General features: G+C 47.5%; 1 protein-coding gene across 1 annotated transcript in view; it reads right to left on the bottom strand.

Annotated features, from left to right (window-relative positions):
• SYT17 (synaptotagmin 17) overlaps nt 1–3,145 on the bottom strand; it is an 88,651-nt gene extending 85,506 nt beyond the window's left edge. The window contains exon 1 of the mRNA XM_027527239.1: nt 2,725–3,145. Within this exon, the coding sequence (XP_027383040.1) occupies nt 2,725–2,739 (15 nt within the window). The 5' untranslated portion in view covers nt 2,740–3,145. The remainder of the gene's footprint in view (nt 1–2,724) is intronic.
• Between the last annotated feature and the right edge of the window lie 18,734 nt (nt 3,146–21,879).

Raw genomic sequence — 21,879 nt, 5'->3', positions numbered from 1 at the left:
AATCCCACCCCTGCCTTCCTTTTTAAACAGACAGCAGACCCCAGCTCAGAGCCCTGCAGACAGACTAGCTAGAATCCAAGAAGGTGGCATGATTCTCATTGTACTTTTCCTATTGCCTTCAGTTTCTATCAGGTGACCCTGGTTTTCTATTATGGTAGTGACATGACGTTTCCTTTTCATATTAAAGTTAAAATAAAGCACAAGTCCATTTATAGAAAAGAAATTAAGTAAATAACATCACAGGTGGTACATAGCGCGTGAAAAACTCAAAATCCTTGAAGTGACAAGGGATTTACTACAGTTTGGGGGGAAGAAGTCTTGGACACCAATCACAAGGGGCAGGGGGAGATACAAAACTGGGAAAAGAGGCACTCGTCCTGGCCTCATCAGTGGTCAGTCATGTGACTCAGGCAAGTTGGGAGTCTGAGCCTCAGCTACCTCTTTCCTTTAATGGAAGGGCTAAGCTAGGACACTATGAAAAGGCTCTGTGCTGCCTAGTACCTGCATGCTTTCTGTGGCTTATGAGAACCAGACAGTTTGTCAAGTCCAATTGGATCCTGCCAGGCACTGGGGACTGTCCTGGCCGACAGAGTGGTGAGGCGAAGAAAACAGCAAGCAGCTATGCCCTCATGGGGCTTACATGAGAAAGTACTTTAACATGCTCACGGTAAAGTGCAGGGTTAAAGGGATGCTTTTTCACAACGATCCAGGCTCACAGGAAGGCATTTCCTGGGTATACAGTGATCAAAAGAGAACCATTTCTAAAAGCATGATGAGCAAAGGCAAAGCTACCTCAGGGGTCCTGCCTAGGTGCAAGGTGAGTGTTAGGGGGCAGAGAAACCAAGGAAGAGGAAGAGGAAAGGGAGATGCACTGAGGCTCCCAAGCGTGCTGAGTCTTTGGGCCTCAGGCTCAGGTGTTTGACCCAATGGAGGAGAACTGATTCGAGCCAGAAAAAAAAAGGAGGAAGGAAAGTCCGGATATTCTAGAACAGGGGGTGCAAGCTATGACTCAAAGACCAAATTCAGCCTGCGGCCTGTTTTTCTATGACCCTCCAGCTAAGAAGGGTTTGTATATTTTTAATTGGTTGAAAAAGCTTTAAAGATGAATACTTCTTGACTCGTACAAAGTATATGAAATTCAGTTTCAGTGTCCACAAATAAAGTTTTATTTAAACATAGCCATGCTCATTCATTTACTAGTGTCTCTGTGTAGTGCCATAATAAAGAGGTGAAGTGTTGTGACACAGACCGCTCAGCCCTCGAAGAAAAACAAATATTTACTATGTAGGCCTTTACAGAAAAAGTTAAACACCTTGTTCTATAAGAAAAGTCAACATCACCGGGCCATCCTCATACCAGATGCTTAACAAATCCCTCACCAATCCCCATCCCACCCACTTCCTAGGCCTCACCACAACCGCTAAGCCCCTGAGTGGCCTTGGGCAAGTCACTTCATTACTCGGTGCAGAAGACAGTCATTAAGAGCCCTAGCAGCCCGTTCTAACGTGGTTCAGGTCTCAGTGCGTGGTCCTTGATGGGCAGGGACCACGCCGCTTCCTCAGCTGTGTTCCCGGTGCCCACACATATTACATGTCACCCAAGTGTTTGCTGAACGTGTTCAGTGGCCACTCCCCCCAACAACATCCCCACAGTAGGTGAACAGTAAATGTGACCTTCATTGAACTTGAAAAGATGACCTAAGGATTCCATGAAAGGGAAGTCAATGGAGCGAATCTAAGGCAGGAGAGGGATGGGGCGGCTATGAGCGGATGGCAGGGCAGAGTTCCCCGGCAGGTGGAAAAGACTAAGGACAGGAGGAGGTGCGTGTGTGAGCCAAAGTGGGAGGAGGTATCAGGAGCCCCTCCAGTGGTGGGCGAGGGCAGAAGCGAGCCCAGAGGCACCCGTCTGCCTCTGGGCAGGCAGAATGCAGGAGCCCGTCGGTATCACTGCCAGGGGCAAAGGACCCAGTGCCAGAACAAGCAGCTCAGCGGGTCTGACCGCATGACCTTGGCGCTGACCCGTCGCCGCTTCCCCCCTCGTACTGAGGAGACAGGTCTCTTAGTCAAGCATGCCCTCCTCAAGAAAAGGAGCCTGGAAATTATTTCAGCCTAAGGATTCTTGCGGGGTGTCCCCAAGATGAAGGGAAGGGGGGTCCACAACTCCCAAGGCAATGGCCCAAAGTAATCGGCTGCCCCCAACACCACCAGTGCGCCTCCGGGGTGTCCCCCACCCCTCAGCACCCAGTGCCCGGGAGAGACGATGTCCTTGTCCCTCCCGGCCGGAACAGCTGCCTCCGGCTCGCTCCGCCGGCCAATTAGCCAGAGCCGTCACCAAGGCAACGACAGCTGGCGGGCCGGGCGGCTGGCGCGCCCCGGGCCGCCCTCCCCACGGCCCCTCCCCTGGGGTGGGGTGCCCGAGGGACGGGGTGGGGGAAGGGGGGGAAGAAAAGTCCGCCCCACCCCCAATCCTTCCTCAGGAGGTGAGGGCGCGCGTGCAGAGTCCACTTGGGGCCCTTCATCCCAGGATGTGGGGGGTCCCCAGCCTCTTCTCCTGGGGCGCACCCCCGCTGCTGCACAGGTTGCCTTGCGCTCAGGCACCCTTTTTCTCGAGGCAAGTTTGTGGCAGCCCAGCCGTGTGCCCTCCCTTCCGCGCGCTCACAGTCAGAGGGGGCGCGGCACCCCCCCACCCCACACCGCGGACCTGGCCCCCCGGCCTCAGCCCTACCTGGATGTACGCCATTTTCGCCCGCGCGCACTCACTCCGGCCCGGGCATGGCGCCGCCACGGCCACTTTGCCCTCGCCAACCGGAGAGAGGGGAGAAAGCAAAGGGGGAAAGGAAGAAAAAGGCAGCCGGGTGGCCCCAGACGTGACTGGCGTGGCTGATGAGCGGCGCCCGCCCCTCCGCCGGCCGCCCCGTCCTTGCCTTCCCCTGCGTTCCGGCTCCGGGAGTCGGGGCCGCCTCCCAGGTTGGGAGAGCTCCGGCGCCCAGGGCCCCCGCCTCGGCCTCCCTCGCCGTCCCGCGCTCCCCCCGAGGCGCTCCCCAGGCGGGATTAAGGCCGGGGCGCCTGGGGAGGGAGCCCGGGGCAGCCGCGGGGACTGCAGCGACCCCAGCGCAGGCGGGGCCGGAGACGCTGGGGCCCGGGCGCGCCAGAGGCGGGGGAGGGGACCGGGACGGGCAAGGAGGTGGGAGGGGGCGGTGCGCGGGTCAGCCCATCCGGTCGGCACCGGGGCTGGCACCTACCGAGAGCAGGGCCCCCGGGGCGGCCGTGAAGCTGAAAGGGCACGGTCCAGCCCGCCGCAGAGTCTGGAACCGGGAGGGTCCTCCCCATCCAGCCCTTTCCTAGACCGGGTTGGAAAAACTTTATTCCCGCCCCACCCGACGCGCCTAGAACTGTTGCGGTGAGGAATGCAGAGGCTAAGCGAATGGAAGCCTCAAGTTAAGATGGGGCCTTGGGCGCCCCGAGGGAGATGCACTGGCGAGGGCGGCAGGTGCGCGCGGAGAGACCCGAGCGTCCCTTTACCCTAAACCTGCTCGACTTGCGCCCTGGGCGCAACAGGTCTGGCGCGGGGCGGCCCAGCAGCGCCACCCAGCGTCGCGCCCAGCGTCCTGCGCGTCTCTGCCCGCTGGAAGCTCCGCGCCAGCGAGCGTGCGCCCCCGGGCGTGTCCACCCGCCAGCCTGCCTGCCCACGTGGCTGGGGCGCCCTGGGCCTGGAGGCTTCCCCCAAACCGGTCCTCCCACCCCAAAGCCACAGAGCTGGGGCTGACTCTCCACTGCGGTATCTGAGGTGGAACACTGCCCTCTGCAAGTTCTCTTTTTAAAATGTCCAGACATCTTCAGTTGCCAGTTTACCAACCATTTAACCTTCCAGCGACTCTATCTTTTCATCAATAAAAACAGCATAAAATTTCTGCCCTGCCTATCTTCCAGGACTGTTTTTGTGGGAGTAAATGAGGAAATGAACGCGGAAGTTATGAACAAAAGGTGTAATAACATATGTGTAAATATTTCGTGTAAATATCTAGCATACATATACATTTCTAAGTATGATAATATTTCATTTGTAGCACATGGCATGTAACATATGTCGAGTGCTTATAATTTCGCAGGCATCTCGCTCAAGCATTTCGTCTTGTCCTCCCCTGCCTTGCTCATTCCTGTATGTCTGGCAGAGTGCTGGTGTGTGTGGATGCTCAGTCAAGTCCTCTGTCCATGGGATTTTCCAGGCAAGAATACTGGAGTGGGCTGCCATTCCCTCCTCCAAGGGATCTTCCTGACCCAGGGGTTGAACCAGGTCTCTTGTGTCTCCTGCACTGGCAGGTGGATTCTTTACCACTGAACCCACCTAGGAAGCCCAGCAGGGTGCTTGACTCCTCTTACCTTTCTGAGGGGGGCACTGCAGCTCTCCCCAGTTTACAGATGGGGAAATTGAGATGCACAGAGGGAAAGTCACTACCAAAGCAGGACAGGTGGCAGCTGACGGCACTGGCATTTGAACCCACGTGGTCTGCACTCCTAAAACTTGGTGCGTATCCACGATGTTTCTTTTGCAGTGATGGGAAGTGATGCTTGGTGGGGAGAGGGCTTCACAGAGGAGGGGTTCCTCCTGGGATGGGTGCTCCCCCGGGGTACTTAAGGGAAGTGGAGGAGTTCCCCAGGTGTTCCTGTGAGGAATGGCTAAGCGTTTTGAGACTGTGCCAGTCTCAAACCTTTTAACCTTTTAAAACCTTTCACAATAAATTCAATCTTTTAATTCTCTGATAGGCTTGAGGTGGGTACTGTTACTGTTCCACTCTTTTAGATGAGAAGAAAAAAAAAAGGAGTCACAAAGCAGTGAAGTTGCCCAGGAGCTGTACATACAGCATCAAGGAGCTAGAATTCAAATCAAGGAGCTGGAATTCAAGCCTAGACTCCCTAAACCTAGCCTTTGCCGGATATTGGGGAGAGGGGGGTGAAATCCTTAGGGTTAGTTTCGTACTTTAATCTGTAAAAATTTAAAGCTGTCTCAGAATATCAAACACCCCTCTGCCAATGAAGAAGATTACTTGAAATGGGGATAAGAGAACATACCCCTGGAATTACATCAATAAAACACTTTGATGTATGTCAAGCACCTGGCAGGCAATGGATACGTAATAAATGCTTGTTGAATAGATACATCGATGGTATTATTAGCTAATGTGGGTGCCTCCGACATATGTGCCTTCACATATGTTCTTGTATAATCCTCACCAGAGCCCTACCAAGTGGGTACTGTCATCACCCATTTTACAAGTGAAGAAGTTGAAGTTCCTGGAGGAGAAGGGAGTCATCCAAAGTAAACAGGGAGAAAGTGACAGACAGGAGAAAAGTGCAGATCTGGTTGACTGGAAAGGTCCAACTCTTTAGGGCTGCACCGTCCTGCTTCCAGTGAAAGAAGGAACAAAGAAATGGGTCCTGCGTCGTTCAGCAGGGGACTGTCAGAAGCCACTTCAGGGTCCCCAGCTCTGCTAGCCTCTCCCTGCCCTAGAGAGGACCCACAGTCCAGCTTTGAGGTGTAGCCTGGACTCAGACCAAGGCTGAGCCTGTTTGGACAAGGCAGCTGGCACCTTCACGGATCTCAGTAAAGAAGCCCCAGACCAGGACAAATGTGTGGAATTGCATGTGACCTGTGGTGTGATGAAGGGAGGTCCAGGGGGCTATCAGGGTACTGAGTATTTGTGGCCCCAACTAGTGTGGTGAGAGTCAGAGAATGCTTCTTGAGGTGTGACCTTAAGTGTGAAGTGTTAGTCGCTCAATCATGTCCAAGTCTTTGCGACCCCATGAACTGTAGCCCGCCAGGCTCCTCTGTCCATGGAATTCTCCAGGCCAGAATACTGGAGTGGGTAGCCTTTCCCTTCTCCAGGGGATCTTCCCAACCCAGGGATCAAACCCAGGTCTCCCACATTGCAGGTGGATTCTTTACCAGCTGAGCCATAAGGGAAGCCCAAGAATACTGGAGTGGGTAGCCTATCCCTTCTCCAGTGGATCTTTACAACCCAGGAATCAAACTGGGGTTTCCTGAATTGCAGGTGGATTCTTTACCAGCTAAGCTACTAGGGAAACCCTGCCTGGGACTTTATCACCAACAGAAATCATGTATATTCCTGTCACATTACAGTTGTTGCAAATAACTTGACATTTCATTGACACTCTTTACTGTTTGAAAATTACACCCATTATTGGGCCTCCACGCTAGATCTTTCTGTTTAATGCATTAATGAAGAAGCACATGTGCTGTGCTTCATTGCTCAGTTGTGTCTGACTCTGGGACCCCATGGACTGTAGCCCACCAGGCACCTCTGTCTATGGGGATTCTCCAGGCAAGAAAACTGGAGTGGTTTGCCATGCCCTCCTCCAGGGAATCTTCCCAACCCGGGGATCGAACCCAGGTCTCCTGCAATGCAGGCAGATTCTTTACCATCAGAGCCACCAGGAAAGCCCGAGAATACTGGAGTGGGTGAAGTGAAGTGAAGTTGCTCAGTCATGTCTGACTCTTTGCAACCCCATGGACTGTAGCCTGCGAGATTCCTCCCTCCATGGGATTTTCCAGGCAAGAATACTCAAGTGGGTTGCCATTTCCTTCTCCAGGGGATCTTCCTAACCCAGGGATCGAACCCAGGTCTCCTACACTCCGCAGACTCTTTACCATCTGAGCCACCAGGGAAGCCCAAGAATACTGAAGTGGGTAGCCTGTCCCTTTTCCAGGTGATCGAACCAGGGTCTCCTGCATTGCAGGTGGCTTCTTTACCAGCTGAGCTACCAGGGAAGCCTGAAGAAGCACATATATTACCATATTTAAATTTAAATTTGGTTTTAATATTTTGATAAATATATATCAGTATAATTTCACTGTAATCCTATATACCGTCCTCTATGTTGAAAAGACATTATTCCAAGGTGGCGTCTATAGACTTCAAAAGACTGGCAGGATGTCCATGGCAGAGAAAGGATTAAGAAGCCCTGGAGGTTGCTTAGAGGTCAGAGGGCAACTCCAAGGAGCTTTTTAGCTCAAGTGAGGGGAGGGAGGTACCAGGTGAGATTTAACAAGTAGGAGGGGCCAGATGTCTGGTAGCCTTGTCAGTTACCCAGTAGAAGATCAGTATGGTGAGGTTGAGAAAGATTTTGGCATGAGTGTGTGTGTGTGTGTGTGCCTGAAGGCAGAGAGACTGATGCAGCAAACCAGGTAAGAAGCAGTGTGAGTCTAAACCAAGGTCATGGCAATGTATCAATGCCTGAAAGTGAATAGACAATGATAAGGGTGTGGAAGGCAGGAGAGGCTGGAGGAGGGCAGGTTTGCCAGGAGAGGAATTCAGGTTTTGTGTTTGAATATGTTGAACCTCAGATATGTATTGTCTAGGGTTCCTGAAAGAAACCCAGTTCAATTCAACTTGAGCTAAAAAGAACTTACGGGCTCATTAACTTGGAAGGCCAAGGGCAAATCCCAGTCACGGCTGGATTTAGGGCTGCAATGAAATCACTTTCTCTCCATATCTCACCTCTTCACAGCTTCTCTTGGAACTCTGGATTTTTTGCCCCCTGAAGTAGGTTTGATTCACATGGCAGAAAAATGGCTACTCATGCTTTGAGCTTATATTTTGACAGTTTATGCTCCAAAGGGAAGAGAGACTTTGTACGCAATCTTAGGGAAAAACTCTAATTGGTCCTGCTTAGGTCACGTGCTTACCTCCGGACCAAGCACCGTGTCTGGAGGATCCAGCACTGTGTCTGAGTCAGCCTGGACCAGGTGACCGGATATGTGTGGGTATCATGAGCCAGCATGACCTCACAAGGACCCAGAGAGGAGGAGAAGCAGTTCTCTAAGAAAGATTCTGGGAGACAAAACAACAACAAAAAACGCCCATAATGATATGCAGTGGAATATCAGATGGAGACGCCAATGGGCAGGAGATGCCAATGGTTCATGTTCAGCCCCTCCTAACACAGAAGGACAGAGTCGAAGATCAGGAGACGAGGCTTCAGTCACCTCCTGGTGGCACTCCTGGGCTCATCTCTAACTACAGGGTCTAAAAGGAACCTGGCCTCTCACCTTCTTCCCTCAGAGACCCAGCTCTGGATGGCAGAGGCAGGCACATAATAATGATTTTTTCTTTATGATCCCTAAGAAGGTAGTGAGAGGTGGCACTGCAAACCACAGACCTCAGGATACCTATTATAATCAAAAGCACCAGAACAAAAGCAGTCAGTGGCATCCATATGGGCAACACACATCCTGGTTAGGTGACTTTCTATTTCTGCCCTACGGGCTGACGGCATCATCTCCCAAGTCAGTTTTAATTATACAGCTTCCAGAACATGCCATTTAGCGCCAACCCTGGGCAGTGTTTCTGAACACCGTGGAAATAAGAAGTCTCTGGGCTAATTAAACAGCTGGTCTGGAAATAGGAAGGGCGGCCCCAGGGCTGACATCCCAGAGTAACCCTCTGAGGAACCCTGCGTAGGAGTCAGACCTCTTTCATCCCTATCCTCAGCAGGGACAGTATAGTCTGAAAGCTTTGAGTCTAACCTCACCCACAAAATAACTGTGTGGCCTCAGGCAAGCCATTTAATCCCTGGGGAACCTTAGTTTTCCTCTCCTGCAGAATGGGTGTAATGCTTCTCTCCCAGGGAAGATATGAGATGAGGCCAATGAGAAAAATGCATATGAAACACTAGCACATAATTCAAAACTAGTGGCTTCTTTCCCCCATCAGATCACATCAGATCAGTCGCTCAGTCGTGTCCGACTCTTTGCGACCCCATGAATCTCAGCACGCCAGGCCTCCCTGTCCATCACCAACTCCCGGAGTTCACTGAGACTCACGTCCATCGAGTCAGTGATGCCATCCAGCCATCTCATCCTCTGTCGTCCCCTTCTCCTCCTGCCCCCAATCTCTCCCAGCATCAGAGTCTTTTCCAATGAGTCAACTCTTTGCATGAGGTGACCAAAGTACTGGAGTTTCGGCTTTAGCATCATTCCTTCCAAAGAAATCCCAGGGCTGATCTCCTTCAGAATGGACTGGTTGGATCTCCTTGCATCTGCAACCATGGTGCCTCTTCCTGTTTTACAGTTGGAAGGGAAGAGTGTGTTAGGGAGGAGGAAGGGATAACTTGGAGGTTAAAGTCCTCACTTCTGGGGGCAGGTGGACCTGGGTCTAAGTCATACCACTTGCCACTTAGCAGCTGTGTGATTTCACACCTTCTGAGCACCTCCACTCCCTCCTCTGTGAATGGGATGCTAAGAGTCACTGTTTCCTGGAGACGAGGATTCTACAGGCCACCTTCTTTTCATTCCTTAGTACAGTGCCTGCCACCAAGGAAGGTCTCAAGAAATGCTGTTGCTACTTTTTACTTTCAAAATATATACACACCACACAAACAAGTCACTCTATTATTACTAGTCGTTGTACTAGATGTTTTGTCTACCCTGAACCATCGTTGTCCTTTTCTGTTCATGGCCAAGAAAGGGAAGAGAGGGAGCCGGATCACATGCTAGGACATTTGTTCTCAAACCTGACTGCACGGAAGAGTAGGGGAGTGGCTTTCTTGTTAATTTCCCCATTCTTAGACTCCTCACACGAAATTCTGGTGCAGTGGAGTCTGGGGAATGTGCATTTCCTCACAAGCCTCTTAGGGTACGCTGATGCAGGTGGTCCAAAGATTGACCTTGACCTCTGCACACTAGAACAGTATCTTTATGAAGGTCACACACTTCCACTGAAGATGTTCACCATCAGCCAGGCTACCCCGGGAGCGTTGTTACATTGGCTTCAAAGGATCAGTGTGGGAGGTTGCATGGAGGCCTGATGGTGCCCATAAGCCCTGAAGATGTTTGACTCACCAGTGATGCTTGACCTCCAGCTGATCCCTGCATCCCACTGAACATCTCCTTATCTTGCCTGCTGCCTGCTGGCATCACTTCTCAGGCTCTTGCTCAGATGAAGGAGTCTGAAGGTCTAGCCTTTGAAACCCCGCTGAAGCCCCCACCCTGTATCACCTCCAGCCCCCACATGGGTTCAGGAATTTCTACCACATACGCTCCTAACTGAAGCTGGTAGCTATAGTCAGCCCAACCCTCTCCGCCCCATGATTCAGAGAAGGGTAATTATTTAGCCTTCAAGAAGGAAAATCTGAGGGCGATTTAATAATGGGCTGCAAACATATGAAGGGTTGTTAGCAGGGAGCTAGTGACCACCTGTTCCCTCTCTCCGCTGTGACTAGGACACACAGAGATGGGATTTAACTACAGAAATGAAACAGGACGCCAGGGTAAGCATGAGCCTACATCACTGATGTGATTTCAAGGGGCAGCATATAAAATCTACCTTCCTGGAATTTATGGCAGGGAAGGAGCTTTGGATCTGATGTATCATCTCCCTCCCAGAGGCTGGAGAAAGACCTGGGGCTGTGAGCCACGTCAAGACAGGGATTTTATCTTACTTGTCCCTGGGCCCTGGCACTGGGCACATGTAGACCAGCGGTTCTAAAGAAGGACCCCTGGCCTGGCAGCATCAGCATCATCTGGGCTCTTGCTACAAGTGCAGAATTGCAGATCCCACCCCCATCTACTAAATCAGAAACTCGGGGAGTTAGGGGGACCAGCAAGCTGCAGTTCAACAACCGCTCCAGGTGATTCTGACACCACTACTATGCATTCCACTCACCTGGGGCTCTTGTTAAATACAGTTTCTGATGCAGTTGGCCTGGGGTGGGGCTGAGATTCTGCATCGCTAGTGAGCTTTAGTGGGCTTCCCTGGTGGCTCAGTGCTAAGGACCCCGCCTGCCAATGTGGGAGACCCAGGTTCAATCCCTGGGTTGGGAAGATCCCCTGGAGAAGGAAATGGCAACCTGATCCAGTATTCCTGCCTGGGAAATCCCATGGACAGAGGAGCCTGGTGGGCTACAGTCCACGGGGTTGTGAGAGTCGGACACGACTGAATGACTGAACAACAGCAATGCAATGAGCTTTAAGTGATGCCGATGCTACTAGTCCCTGGACCAAAGTTTTGAGTATTGAGGATCCAGAACAATGCCAGCTCATGTCATTGCCCTGCTTCAAATCCTCCAGTGACTCCCTTCTCATTTAAAGTAAAAGTCAAGAGGTCCCATGTAACCTGGCCCCCATTATCTACCCGCTGTGCTCATCTCTGTTCCCCTACCCTTTTCTCACTATACTTCAGCCACACTGGCCTCCTTGCTGTTCCTTGAACACCCCAGCAAGCTCCCACCCAGGACTTTTGTATTTATTCCTTCTGCCTGTAACACTCCTCCACCTGGGCTCCACCGTGGCTCACTCTTTCAGCTCTATGACAGGGAGCTTCTCGGATGGTCCACTGTTACTCTGCCTCCTGCTATTGACACCTTCTCCTCATCTCCTAACCACTGAGTGTGAGTGGGATCTATCATAGGCCTGGAGATGTCAATTCTGTGATTAGGTTACATAAAGCAGTAATTTCTACCTTGGTAGCAGACACTTTTCCTGGCTGGCTTTGATGACAAAAGTTCCCACGTGAGGACTGACGCTGAAGCTCCAATAATTTGCCCATCTGATACGAAGAGCTGACTCATTGGAAAAGACCCTGATGCTGGCAAAGACTGAGGGCAGGAGAAGGGGGCAACAGAGCATGAGATGGTTGGGTGTGGCTTCATTGACTCAATGGACATGAATTTGAGCAAACTCCAGAAGATAGTGAAGGACGGGGAAGCCTGGTGTGCTGCAGTCCATGGGGTCACAAAGTGTCAAACAAAATTGACCAACTGAACAACGACAACAACCTATGTCAGAGAGACCCACGTGACAAGGAAATAAGGGTGATTAGGAAGGAATTAAGACCCTCAGTCCAATTCCCAAGAGGAACTGAAATTCTGACAACAACCATGTGAACTTTGAAGCAGATCCTTCCCCAGCTGAGCTTTTGAGTGAGACCCCCAACCCCATTAGACATTTTGATTAAAGACTTGTAAGAGACCCTGAAGCGGAGGGTCCAGCTAAGCCATGCTCAGCCCCCTGACACATAGAAACTGTGAGATTCAAAATAAATGTTGTTTGAAAGCAGCTTGAGGCTGTGGTAATTTGTTAGCATTAGATACCTTCAGGTTTGGCTCAGATGTCTCCATTTCAGTTGAATCTTCCTGACTTTCCTCTTTATAATAGCAACCTCCACTTTCTGCCAAGAACACCCTATTCCTTTTCACCACTTAATTTTCCCCCATAATACATATCACCATGTGATAGAGCTTATATTTTTCATATTTTTATGGCCTGTCTCTCCCACTGGAAGTAAGCTTTCTGATCTCAGGGTTTGTTTTTTTGTTTGTTTGTTTTCTGTCTTTCTCTCCCATACTCATATCCCTATATCCCTAGTACCTAGAGTAGCGCCTGGCATGTAGAAAGCACTCAGTAATATTGCTGAATGAATGAATGAATTCAGCTGACTGTCTTCCTCCACACAGTGGGGGAAGCCTTACAGTTTTTCACTATAGCAACCCGGTGAAGAAGGAGGTTTTTCCAGACATCTGTACACAGTAGTCCTCCCTTATCTGCAGTTTCAGTTACAGGGGTCAACTGTGTTTCAAAAATATTAAATGAAAAATTCCAGAAATAAACAATCCATCTGTTTCCAATTGCATGCTCTTCCGAGAAGCGTGATGAAATCTTGTGCCGTCACACTCCGTCCTCCTGGGCCAAGAACCATCCCTTTGTCCAGCATCTCCTACCCACTGGTCACTTAGCGGCAGCTCAGTTATCAGGTGGACTGTTGCTGTATGTCAGTGCTTGTGCTCCAGTAACTCTTCTTTTACTTAATAATAATCCCCAAAGCGCCCTTCAAGTCCCCAAAGCCCTGTTGTGGTGAATAGGCTTGCATAACTCAGTGAAGCTATGAGCCATGCCATGCAGGGTCAGCCAAAATAGATCATAGTGAAGAGTTCTGACAAAATGTGGTCCGCTGGAGGAGGAAGTGGCCACCCACTCCAGTATTCTTGCCTGGAGAGCCCCAAGAACAGTAGGAAAAGTTATGACGCCGGAAGATGAGCCCCCCAGGTTGGAAGGTGTCCAGTATGCTACTGGGGAAGAACGGAAGGCAATTACTAATAACTCCAGAAAGAATGAAGTAGCTGAGCCAAAGCAGAAAAAAAGCTCAGCTATGGATGTGTCTGGTGGTGAAAGTAAAGCCTCTTGCTATAAAGAACAATATTGCATAGGCACCTTGAATTTTAGGCCCATGAATCAATTTTAGGTCCATGATATAGTCAAGCAGGAGATGGCAAGGTTGAGTATCAACATTTTAGGAATCAGTGAACTAAAATGGATAGGAATGGGTGAATTTAATTCAGATGACCATTATATCTACTACTGTGGGCAAGAATCCCTTAGAAGAAATGGAGTAGCCCTCATTGTCCACAAAAAAAATATGAAATGTGAAATGTAGTACTTGGGTGCAATCTCGAAAACAACAGAATCATTTCAGTTCCTTCCCAAGGCAAACCATTCAACATCCCAGTAATCCAAGTCTATGCCCCAGCCACTGATGTCAAAGAAGCTGAAGTTGGCCTTGGAGTACAAAATGAAGCAGGGCAAAGGCTAACAGAGTTTTGTCAAGAGAACATGCTGGTCATAGTAAACACCATTTTCAAACAACACACAGGACGACTCTACACATGGACATCACCACACGGTAAATACCGAAATCAGATTATGTCTTTGCAGCTGAAGATGGAGAAGTTCTGTATAGTCAGTAAAATGCAAGACCTGGAGCTGACTATAGCTCAGACCATGACCTCCTTAACGCAAAATATTGGCTTAAATTGAAGAAAGTAGGGAAAACCACAAGGTCATTCAGGTATGACCTAAGTCAAATCTCTTATGATTATATAGTGGAGGGGAAGAATAGATTCAAGGGGTTAGATCTGGTAGACAGAGTGCATGAAGAACTATGGATAGGGTTTTATAACATTGTACAGGAGGCAGTGACCAAAACCATCCCAAAGTTAAAGAAATACAGGAATGCAAAGCGGTTGTCATGAGATGGTTGGATGGCATCACCGACTCGATGGGCGTTAGTTTGAGCAAGCTCTGGGAGTTAGTGATGGACAGGGAAACCTGGCATGCTGCAGTCCATGGGGTTGCAAAGAGTTGGACACTACTGACTGACTGAACTGAACTGATACCCAAATGAATGCACAGTTCCAGAGGAAAGCAAGGAGTGAAGAGAAGGTCTTAAAAAGAATAGTGCAAATAAATACAGGAAAATGATAGAATGGGAATGACTAGAGAGCTCTTCAAGAAAATTGGAGATATCAAGGAAACATTTCATGCAAAGATGGGCATAATAAAGGACAGAAACAGCAAGGACCTAACAGAAGCAGAAAATATTAAGAAGTGGCAAGAATATATAGAAGAATTGTACAAAAAAGGTCTTAATGACCTGAATAACCATGATGGTGTGATCACTCACCTAGAGCCAGACATCCTGGAGTGTGAAGCCAAGTGGACCTTAGGAAGCATTACTACGAACAAAGCTAGTGGAGGCAATGGAATTCCAGCTGAGCAATTTCAAATCCTAAAAAATAATGCTGTGAAAGTGCTGCAAATCAGGAAAACTCAGCAGTGGCCGTAGGACTGGAAAAGGTCAGTTTTCATTCCAATCCCAAAGAAGGGCAATGCCAAAGAATATTCAATCTACTGTAAAATTGCATTCATTGCACATGCTACCAAGGTCATGCTCAAAATTCTTCAAGCTAGGCTGTAGCAGTTTGTGAACCAAGAACTTTTAGATGTACAAACTGGTTTCAAAAAGGGAGCAGAACCAGAAATCAAATTGCCAACATCTGTTGAATCATAGAAAAAGCAAGAGAATTTCAGAAAAATATCTATTGCTGCTTCATTGACTGCACTAAAGCCTTTGACTGTGTGGATCACAACAAACTGGAAAATTCTTAAAGAGATGGGAATACCAGACCACATTATCTGTCTCCTGAAAAACCTGTATACAGGTCAAGAAGCAACAGTTAGAACTGGATATGGAAAAACAGACTGGCTCCAAATTGGAAAAGAAGTACATCAAGGCTGTATTTTGTCACCCGCTTATTTAACTTATATGCAGAGTACCTCGTGCAAAATGCTGGGCTGGATGAATCACAAGCTGGAATCAAGATTACTAGGAGAAATACCAATAATCTCAAATAGCAGATGATATCACTCTAATGGCAGAAAGTGAAAAGGAATTAAAGAGCCTCTTAATGAGACTGAAAGAGCAGAGTGAAAAAGCTGACTTAAATCTCGATATTTAAAAAAATTAAGATTATGGCATCCAGTCCCGTGTTTTTTGGAAGTTAGTTCTAGAAGGTCCTGTAGGTCTTCATAGAATCATTCAGCTTCAGCTTTTTCAGCATTACTGGTTGAGGCATAGACTTGGATTACTGTGATATTGAATGGTTTGTCTTAGAAACAGATATCATTCTGCCGTTATTGAGACTTCATTCAAGTACTGCATTTTGGACTTTTTGTTGACTATAAGGGCCACTCCATTTCTTCTAAGGGATTCGTGCTCACAGTAGTAGATATAATTTTTTTTTTAATGTTCTTTTCATTATAGGGGACTGGAATGCAAAAGTAGGAAGTCAAGAGATACCTGGAGTAACAGGCAAATTTGGCCTTGGAGTACAGAATGAAGCAGGGCAAAGGTTAAAATAATTTTGCCAAGAGAATGCACTGGTCACAGCAAACACCCTCTTCCAAAAACACAAGAGATGACTCTACACATGGACATCACCAGATGGTCAATACTGAAATCAGATTGATTATATTTTTTGCAGCTGAAGACGGAGAAGCTGTATACAGTCAGGAAAAAACAAGACTGGGAGCTGACAGTGGCTCAGATCATGAGCTCCTTATTGCAAAATTCAGACTTAAACTGGAGAAAGTAGGGAAAACCACTAGACCATTCATGTATGACCTAAATCAAATCCCTTACAATTATACAGTGGAAGTGAGAAATAGATTCAAGGGATTAGATCTGATAGATAGAGTGCCTGAAGAACTATGGATGGAGGTTCATGACATTGTACAGGAGGCAGTGATCAAGACCATCCCCAAGGAAAAGAAATACAAAAAAGGCCAAATGGTTATCTGATGAGGCCTTACACATAGCTAAGAAAAGAAGAGAAGCTAAAGGCAAAGGAGAAAAGGAAAGACATACCCATCTGAATGCAGAATTCCAAAGAATAGCAAGGAGAGATAAGAAAGCCTTTCTCAGTGATCAGGGCAAAGAAATAGAGAAAAACAACAGAATGGGGAAGACTAGAGATCTCTTCAAGAAAATTAGAGATACCAAGGGAACATTTCATGCAAAGATGGGCATAATAAAGGACAGAAATGGTATGACCTAACAGAGGCAGAAGAGATTAAGAAGAGGTGGCAAGAATACACAGAACTATACAAAAAAGATCTTCATGACTCAGGTTACCAGGATGGTGTGATCACTGACCTAGAGCCAGACATCCTGGAGGGTGAAGTGGGCCTTAGGAAGCATCACTATGAACAAAGCTAGTGGAGGTGATGGAATTCCAGCTGAGCTATTTCAAATCCTGAAAGATGATGCTGTGAAAGTGCTGCACTCAATATGCCAGCAAATTTGGAAAACTCAGCAGTGGCCACAGGAGTGGAAAAGGTCAGTTTTCATTCCAGTCCCAAAGAAAGGCAATGCCAAAGAATGTTCAAACTATCACACAATTGCACTCATCTCATATGCTAGCAAGGAGAAGGCAATGGCAACCCACTCCAGTATTCTTACCTGGAAAATCCCAGGGACGGGGGAGCCTGGTGGGCTGCCATCTATGGGGTCTCACAGAGTCGGACATGACTGAAGTGACTTAGCAGCAGCAGCAGCAGCATATGCTAGCAAAGTAATGCTCAAAATTCTCCAAGCAAGGCTTCAACAGTACATGAACTGTGAATTTCCAGATGTTCAAGCTGAATTTAAAAAAGGCAGAGGAACCAGAGATCAAATTGCCAACATCCGTTGGATTATCAAAAAACCAAGAATTCCAGAAAAGTATCTTCTTCTGCTTTATTGACTGTGTGGATCACAACAAACTGTGGAAAATTCTTAAAGAGATGGGAATACCAGACCACCTGACCTGCCTCTTGAGAAATCTGTATGCAGATCAAGAAGCAACAGTTAGAATCAAACATGGAACAACAGACTGGTTCCAAATCAGGAAAAGAGTAGATCAAGGCTGTATATTGTCACCCTGCTTATTTAACTTCTATGCAGAGTACGTCATGTGAAATGCTGGGCTGGAAGAAGCACAAGCTGGAATCAAGATTGCTGGGAGAAATATCAATAACCTCAGATATGCAGATGACACCACCCTGATGGCAGAACGCAAAGAAGAATTAAAGAGCCTCTTGATGAAAGTGAAAAAGGAGAGTGAAAAAGTTGGCTTAAAATTCACCATTCAGAAAACTAAAATCATGGCATCCAGTCCCATCACTTCATGGCAAATAGATGGGGAAACAATGGAAACAGTGAGAGACTTTATTTTGGGGGGCTCCAAAATCACTACAGATGGTGACTGCAGCCATGAAATTAAAAGATGCTTTCTCCTTGGAAGAAAACCTATGACCAACCTTGACAGCATATTACAAAGTAAAGACATTACTTTCCTGACAAAAGTCTGTCTAGTCAAAGGTATAGTTTTTCTAGTAGTCATATATGGGTGTGACAGTTGGACATTAAATAAAGCTGAACACTGAGGAATTCTTGTTTTTGAATTGTGGTGCTGGAGACTTTTGAGAGTCCCTTGGATCAAGGAGATCAAATCAGTCACTCCTAAGGTAAATCAACCCTGAATGTTGGAAGAACTGTTGCTGAAGCTGAAACTCCAATTCTTTGGCCACCTAATGAGAAGAGCTGATTCATTGGAAAAGACCCTGAAGCTGGGAAAGATTGAAGGCAGGAGGAGAACAGGATGACAGAGGATGAGATGGTTGGATGGCATCACTGACTCTAAGGACATGAGTTTGAGCAAGCTTCAGGAGTTGATAATGGACAGGGAAGCCTGGCGTGCAGTCCATGGTGTTGCAAAGAGTCAGACACCACTGAGCAACTGAACTGAACTGATCAGGTCCCATCATGGCAAATAGAAGTGGAAGCAGTGACAGATTTTCTTTGGTTGGGCTCCCGAATCACTGCGGACAGTGACTGCAGGCATGAAATTCAAGGACACTTGCTCCTTGGAAGGAAAGATATGACAAACCTAGACAGCATATTAAAAAGCAGAGACATCACATTGCTCACAAAGATCTGTATAGTCAGAGCTATGTTTTTCCAGTAGTCATGTATGGATGTTAGAGTCGGACCATAAAGAAGGCTGAGAGCTGAAGAATTCATGCTTTTAAACTGTGGTGCTGGAGAAGACTCTTGAGAGTCCCTTGATTTTGAGAGATCAAATCAGTCAATCCTAAAGAAAATCAACCCTGATTATTCATTGCAAGGACTGTTGCTGAAGGTGAAGCTCCAACACTTTGGCCATCTGATTCAAAGTGCCAACTCATCAGAAAAGACCCTGATGCTGGGAAAGATCGATGGCAAAAAGAGAAGGCAGAAGATGAGATGGTTAGATAGCATCATTGATTCAAACAAAATGAATTTGTGCAAACTCTAGGAGATTTGAAGGACAGGGGAGCCTGGAGTGCTGCCATCCACAGGGTCGAAAAGAGTTGGACATGACTTAGCAAGTGGACAACAACCACAAATCCTCAAAAAACAATTCATGATGTTGGTGACTGGGATATACCAAAGAGCAGCTGTAAGTGCTTCGTTTAAGAGGAAAGGCGAAAGTCCTTGACTTAACAAGAGAAGAAAAAAAAAATCGTATGGCTAGATTGCTAAGATCCACAGTAAGAATGAATCTTCTCTCCGTGAAATTGTAAAGAAGGAAACAGAAATCTGCTAGTTTTGCTGTCGTACCCCAAACTAAAAAAGTTATGCCACAATGTATAATAAATGCCTAACTAAGGTGTGAAAGGCATTATATTTGTACAATAAGATATTTTGAGAGAGAGTAGCCACATTCACATGACTCATTATACTGTATTGTTAAACTTTTTTGTTTCATTATGACTGTTATTAATCTCTTACTGTGCCTAATTCATAAATTACTTATCATATGTATACATAGGAAAAACAGTATACAAAGGGTTTGGTGCTATCTGTGGTTTCAGGGGAATGTACCCCACCCTGCTGACAAGACGGGACGACTGGGTGTTGATCCAGGAAAGGACTAATTGGACCCACCCGGCTTTGGTCCCGCCTTGTTGAGGGAAACATGGCAAAATCTCCTGTACGGTGCCTAAGACCTTCTGACATCTCAGGCACCGTGCATCAGTCTGCCTTCTCAGAAGCAGAGGATCATAACACTCTGCCCATCATTGTCGAGCAAGGCTCACCCAGAGGTCTGGGTATGTTCTCTTCTAAAAAAGAGCTTGCATCTCTGAGGTGAGGAAGGAGAGCTCTCATGGTCTACAGAGCCCTTGTCCTGCACAAAGACTTGTAGGTGGACATTCAGAGCGGCACTCTTCATAATTGCCCCAAAGTGGGAACACTCCGAATACCACTTAGTGGCTGAGTGGGGAAGTAAAGTGAGGGTTAGCCATTCAGTGGCTAACCTTATGGCAATAAAAAGAAAGAGCAAACGACAACATGGATCACCTCAAAAGCGTTTTACTAAGGGAAAGAAGCCAGACAAAAATGACCATGTACTGCCTGACTCCATTTATATGAGATGTCCAGACAGGCCACGCCTGCAGAGACAGGAGGGAGATTAGAGGCTGCCTGGGGCAGGCGGGGGGGATGGAAAATGAATGCAGATACAGGGGGAGAGCGAGGGCAGCAGTGATGGAAATGTTCTCAAAGCATATTGTGGTGGTAGTTATATGACTCAGTGAATTCCTAGAAATCACTGAATTTATCCTTAAAAATAAATGGATTTTATGGCATGTCCATCAACAAAGCTTTTTTTTTTTTTTGGCTGAACTGCATCTTCACTACGGCACGTGGTCTTAGCTGCTCCTTGGCATGTGGGATCTTCGATCCCCGAGTGGGGATGGAACTCATGTGCCCTGTATTGAAAGATGGATTCTCAACCATTGGACCACCAGGGAAGTCCTGGCAAAGCTCTTTTTAAAAAGAAAATAAAATGAAAAGCCCTTGAAATCATTTTTTTTTTTTGGTTCAATCTCTAAAGAAACTCCTCTCAAATTCTCTTTGAGAATTACACTTCCCTCACTTTTTAGATGACTGTTTCTATGAAAGGTCAGTGAAAATCCCCGCACTGGTGTCCTAAGTCATATAAATGAAAATAATAAATAATCAGGCCTTGTTTCTGCCCTGAGGCAATAAAAAGGTCATAACATTCAGACCCTTTGAAGTGGTTTTCTGACCATGTGTGCAGACCTTTGTCCACTGACCCTGTCACTGGGTGAACTGTGCCAGCTCCGGGGATCTGTGCCCATCGAGCAACTGAAGAATCCAGATTCACATAGGAATAGGAACAGCACAGTAAAGTCTTCCATTGTGATTACAGGAGACTGATGAGAAAGAGTGAAATACTCTGATTAGTCTGTCTCGGTGACCTGCAATTTCCATCTCAATGCAATCAGAGGACAGAGGTACCTTCGACTTTGGCAGCAAGTGCAGATACAAGGGGGATGTAGCCCTAGGTCTGGCCCAGCCTGGGTCCAGTGCCCATGCCTGCCCTGGGGAGAGCTCACCATGAATGGCAGCCCACTGGAAACACAAGGAAAAGTGAAGGGACGTTCCCACAAAGGAAATAAAGATGGTAGGAAGGTAGAAACACCAGATAGCCGTTGTATTCCTCCCATGTGCTGAAAAATTGTAATAGAGCAAGATGTCCTCTGAGCAGGGGAAGCCAGTGCGGACTTCAGAGAGCACAGGTCTAACTGTTGCTCACAGGGAAATACCCTCCTGGTTGTATTCAGATCCACCTCGATCCGGGGCAGCTAGATTTTCCTTTCTTAGAGCCAGCCCCATATGTGTCCAGATCCTCTCTCTCCATTCGAGGGACTTACAAGTGTTGAGGATTCTGGGATAGCCCGTGGTCCAGAGGAGATGGTCTCTGGATGATCCACACGGGCAGTGTGAAAACAGAAGCCCACATCAAAGCATTCATATGAAAAAACAGAATAGGGTGGGATGAACTGAGAAAGTAGTACTGATGTATATACACTATAAAATAGACAGCCCGTGGGAGGCTGCTATAGAACGCGGGGAGCCCGGCCCTAGTTATGACTGATTCATGATACCGTAGGGCAGAAACCAGCTCAACATTGTAAAGCTGTTATCGTCGGATTAAAAATTTTAAAAAACAAATAAAATAAAATCGAGAGGCCAGAAGGGGGCGCTCTCATGCACTGCTGGTCCGTGTCAATTGCCTGCCCCACAGAAAGAAGGCACCTTGCTCTGTGCAACAGGAGACGTCAAGGAAGAATTTCTCCTTGCTCAGCAACCGCCCAGCCAGAGAAGTGTTGCGGCTCAGCTAATGAAAAGCCATCACCGCCCTGAACTCCTGAAAGTGAAAGTGTTAGTCGTGTCCAACTCTTTGCAACCTCATGGGGCTCCTCTGTCCATGGGATACTCCAGGCAAGAATACTAGAGTGGGTTGCCAGAACTCCTACCTTTCCTCCAGTGAATTTTACTTAGAACAGCCTCTTCCAACTCCCCCTGCTCCCCTTTCCCCTTATTTTGTTCTTTGGACATGCTTATGTTTTATCAAAGATTGCATGTCCCCAATCACAATTCTTTGCTGTTCCCAGATAAAGTCATTTTGCTGGCAAAAT

Source organism: Bos indicus x Bos taurus, chromosome 25 (assembly GCF_003369695.1).
Source record: "Bos indicus x Bos taurus breed Angus x Brahman F1 hybrid chromosome 25, Bos_hybrid_MaternalHap_v2.0, whole genome shotgun sequence".
Lineage (NCBI taxonomy): Eukaryota > Metazoa > Chordata > Mammalia > Artiodactyla > Bovidae > Bos > Bos indicus x Bos taurus.
This window is presented reverse-complemented; position numbering and strand designations above follow the sequence as displayed.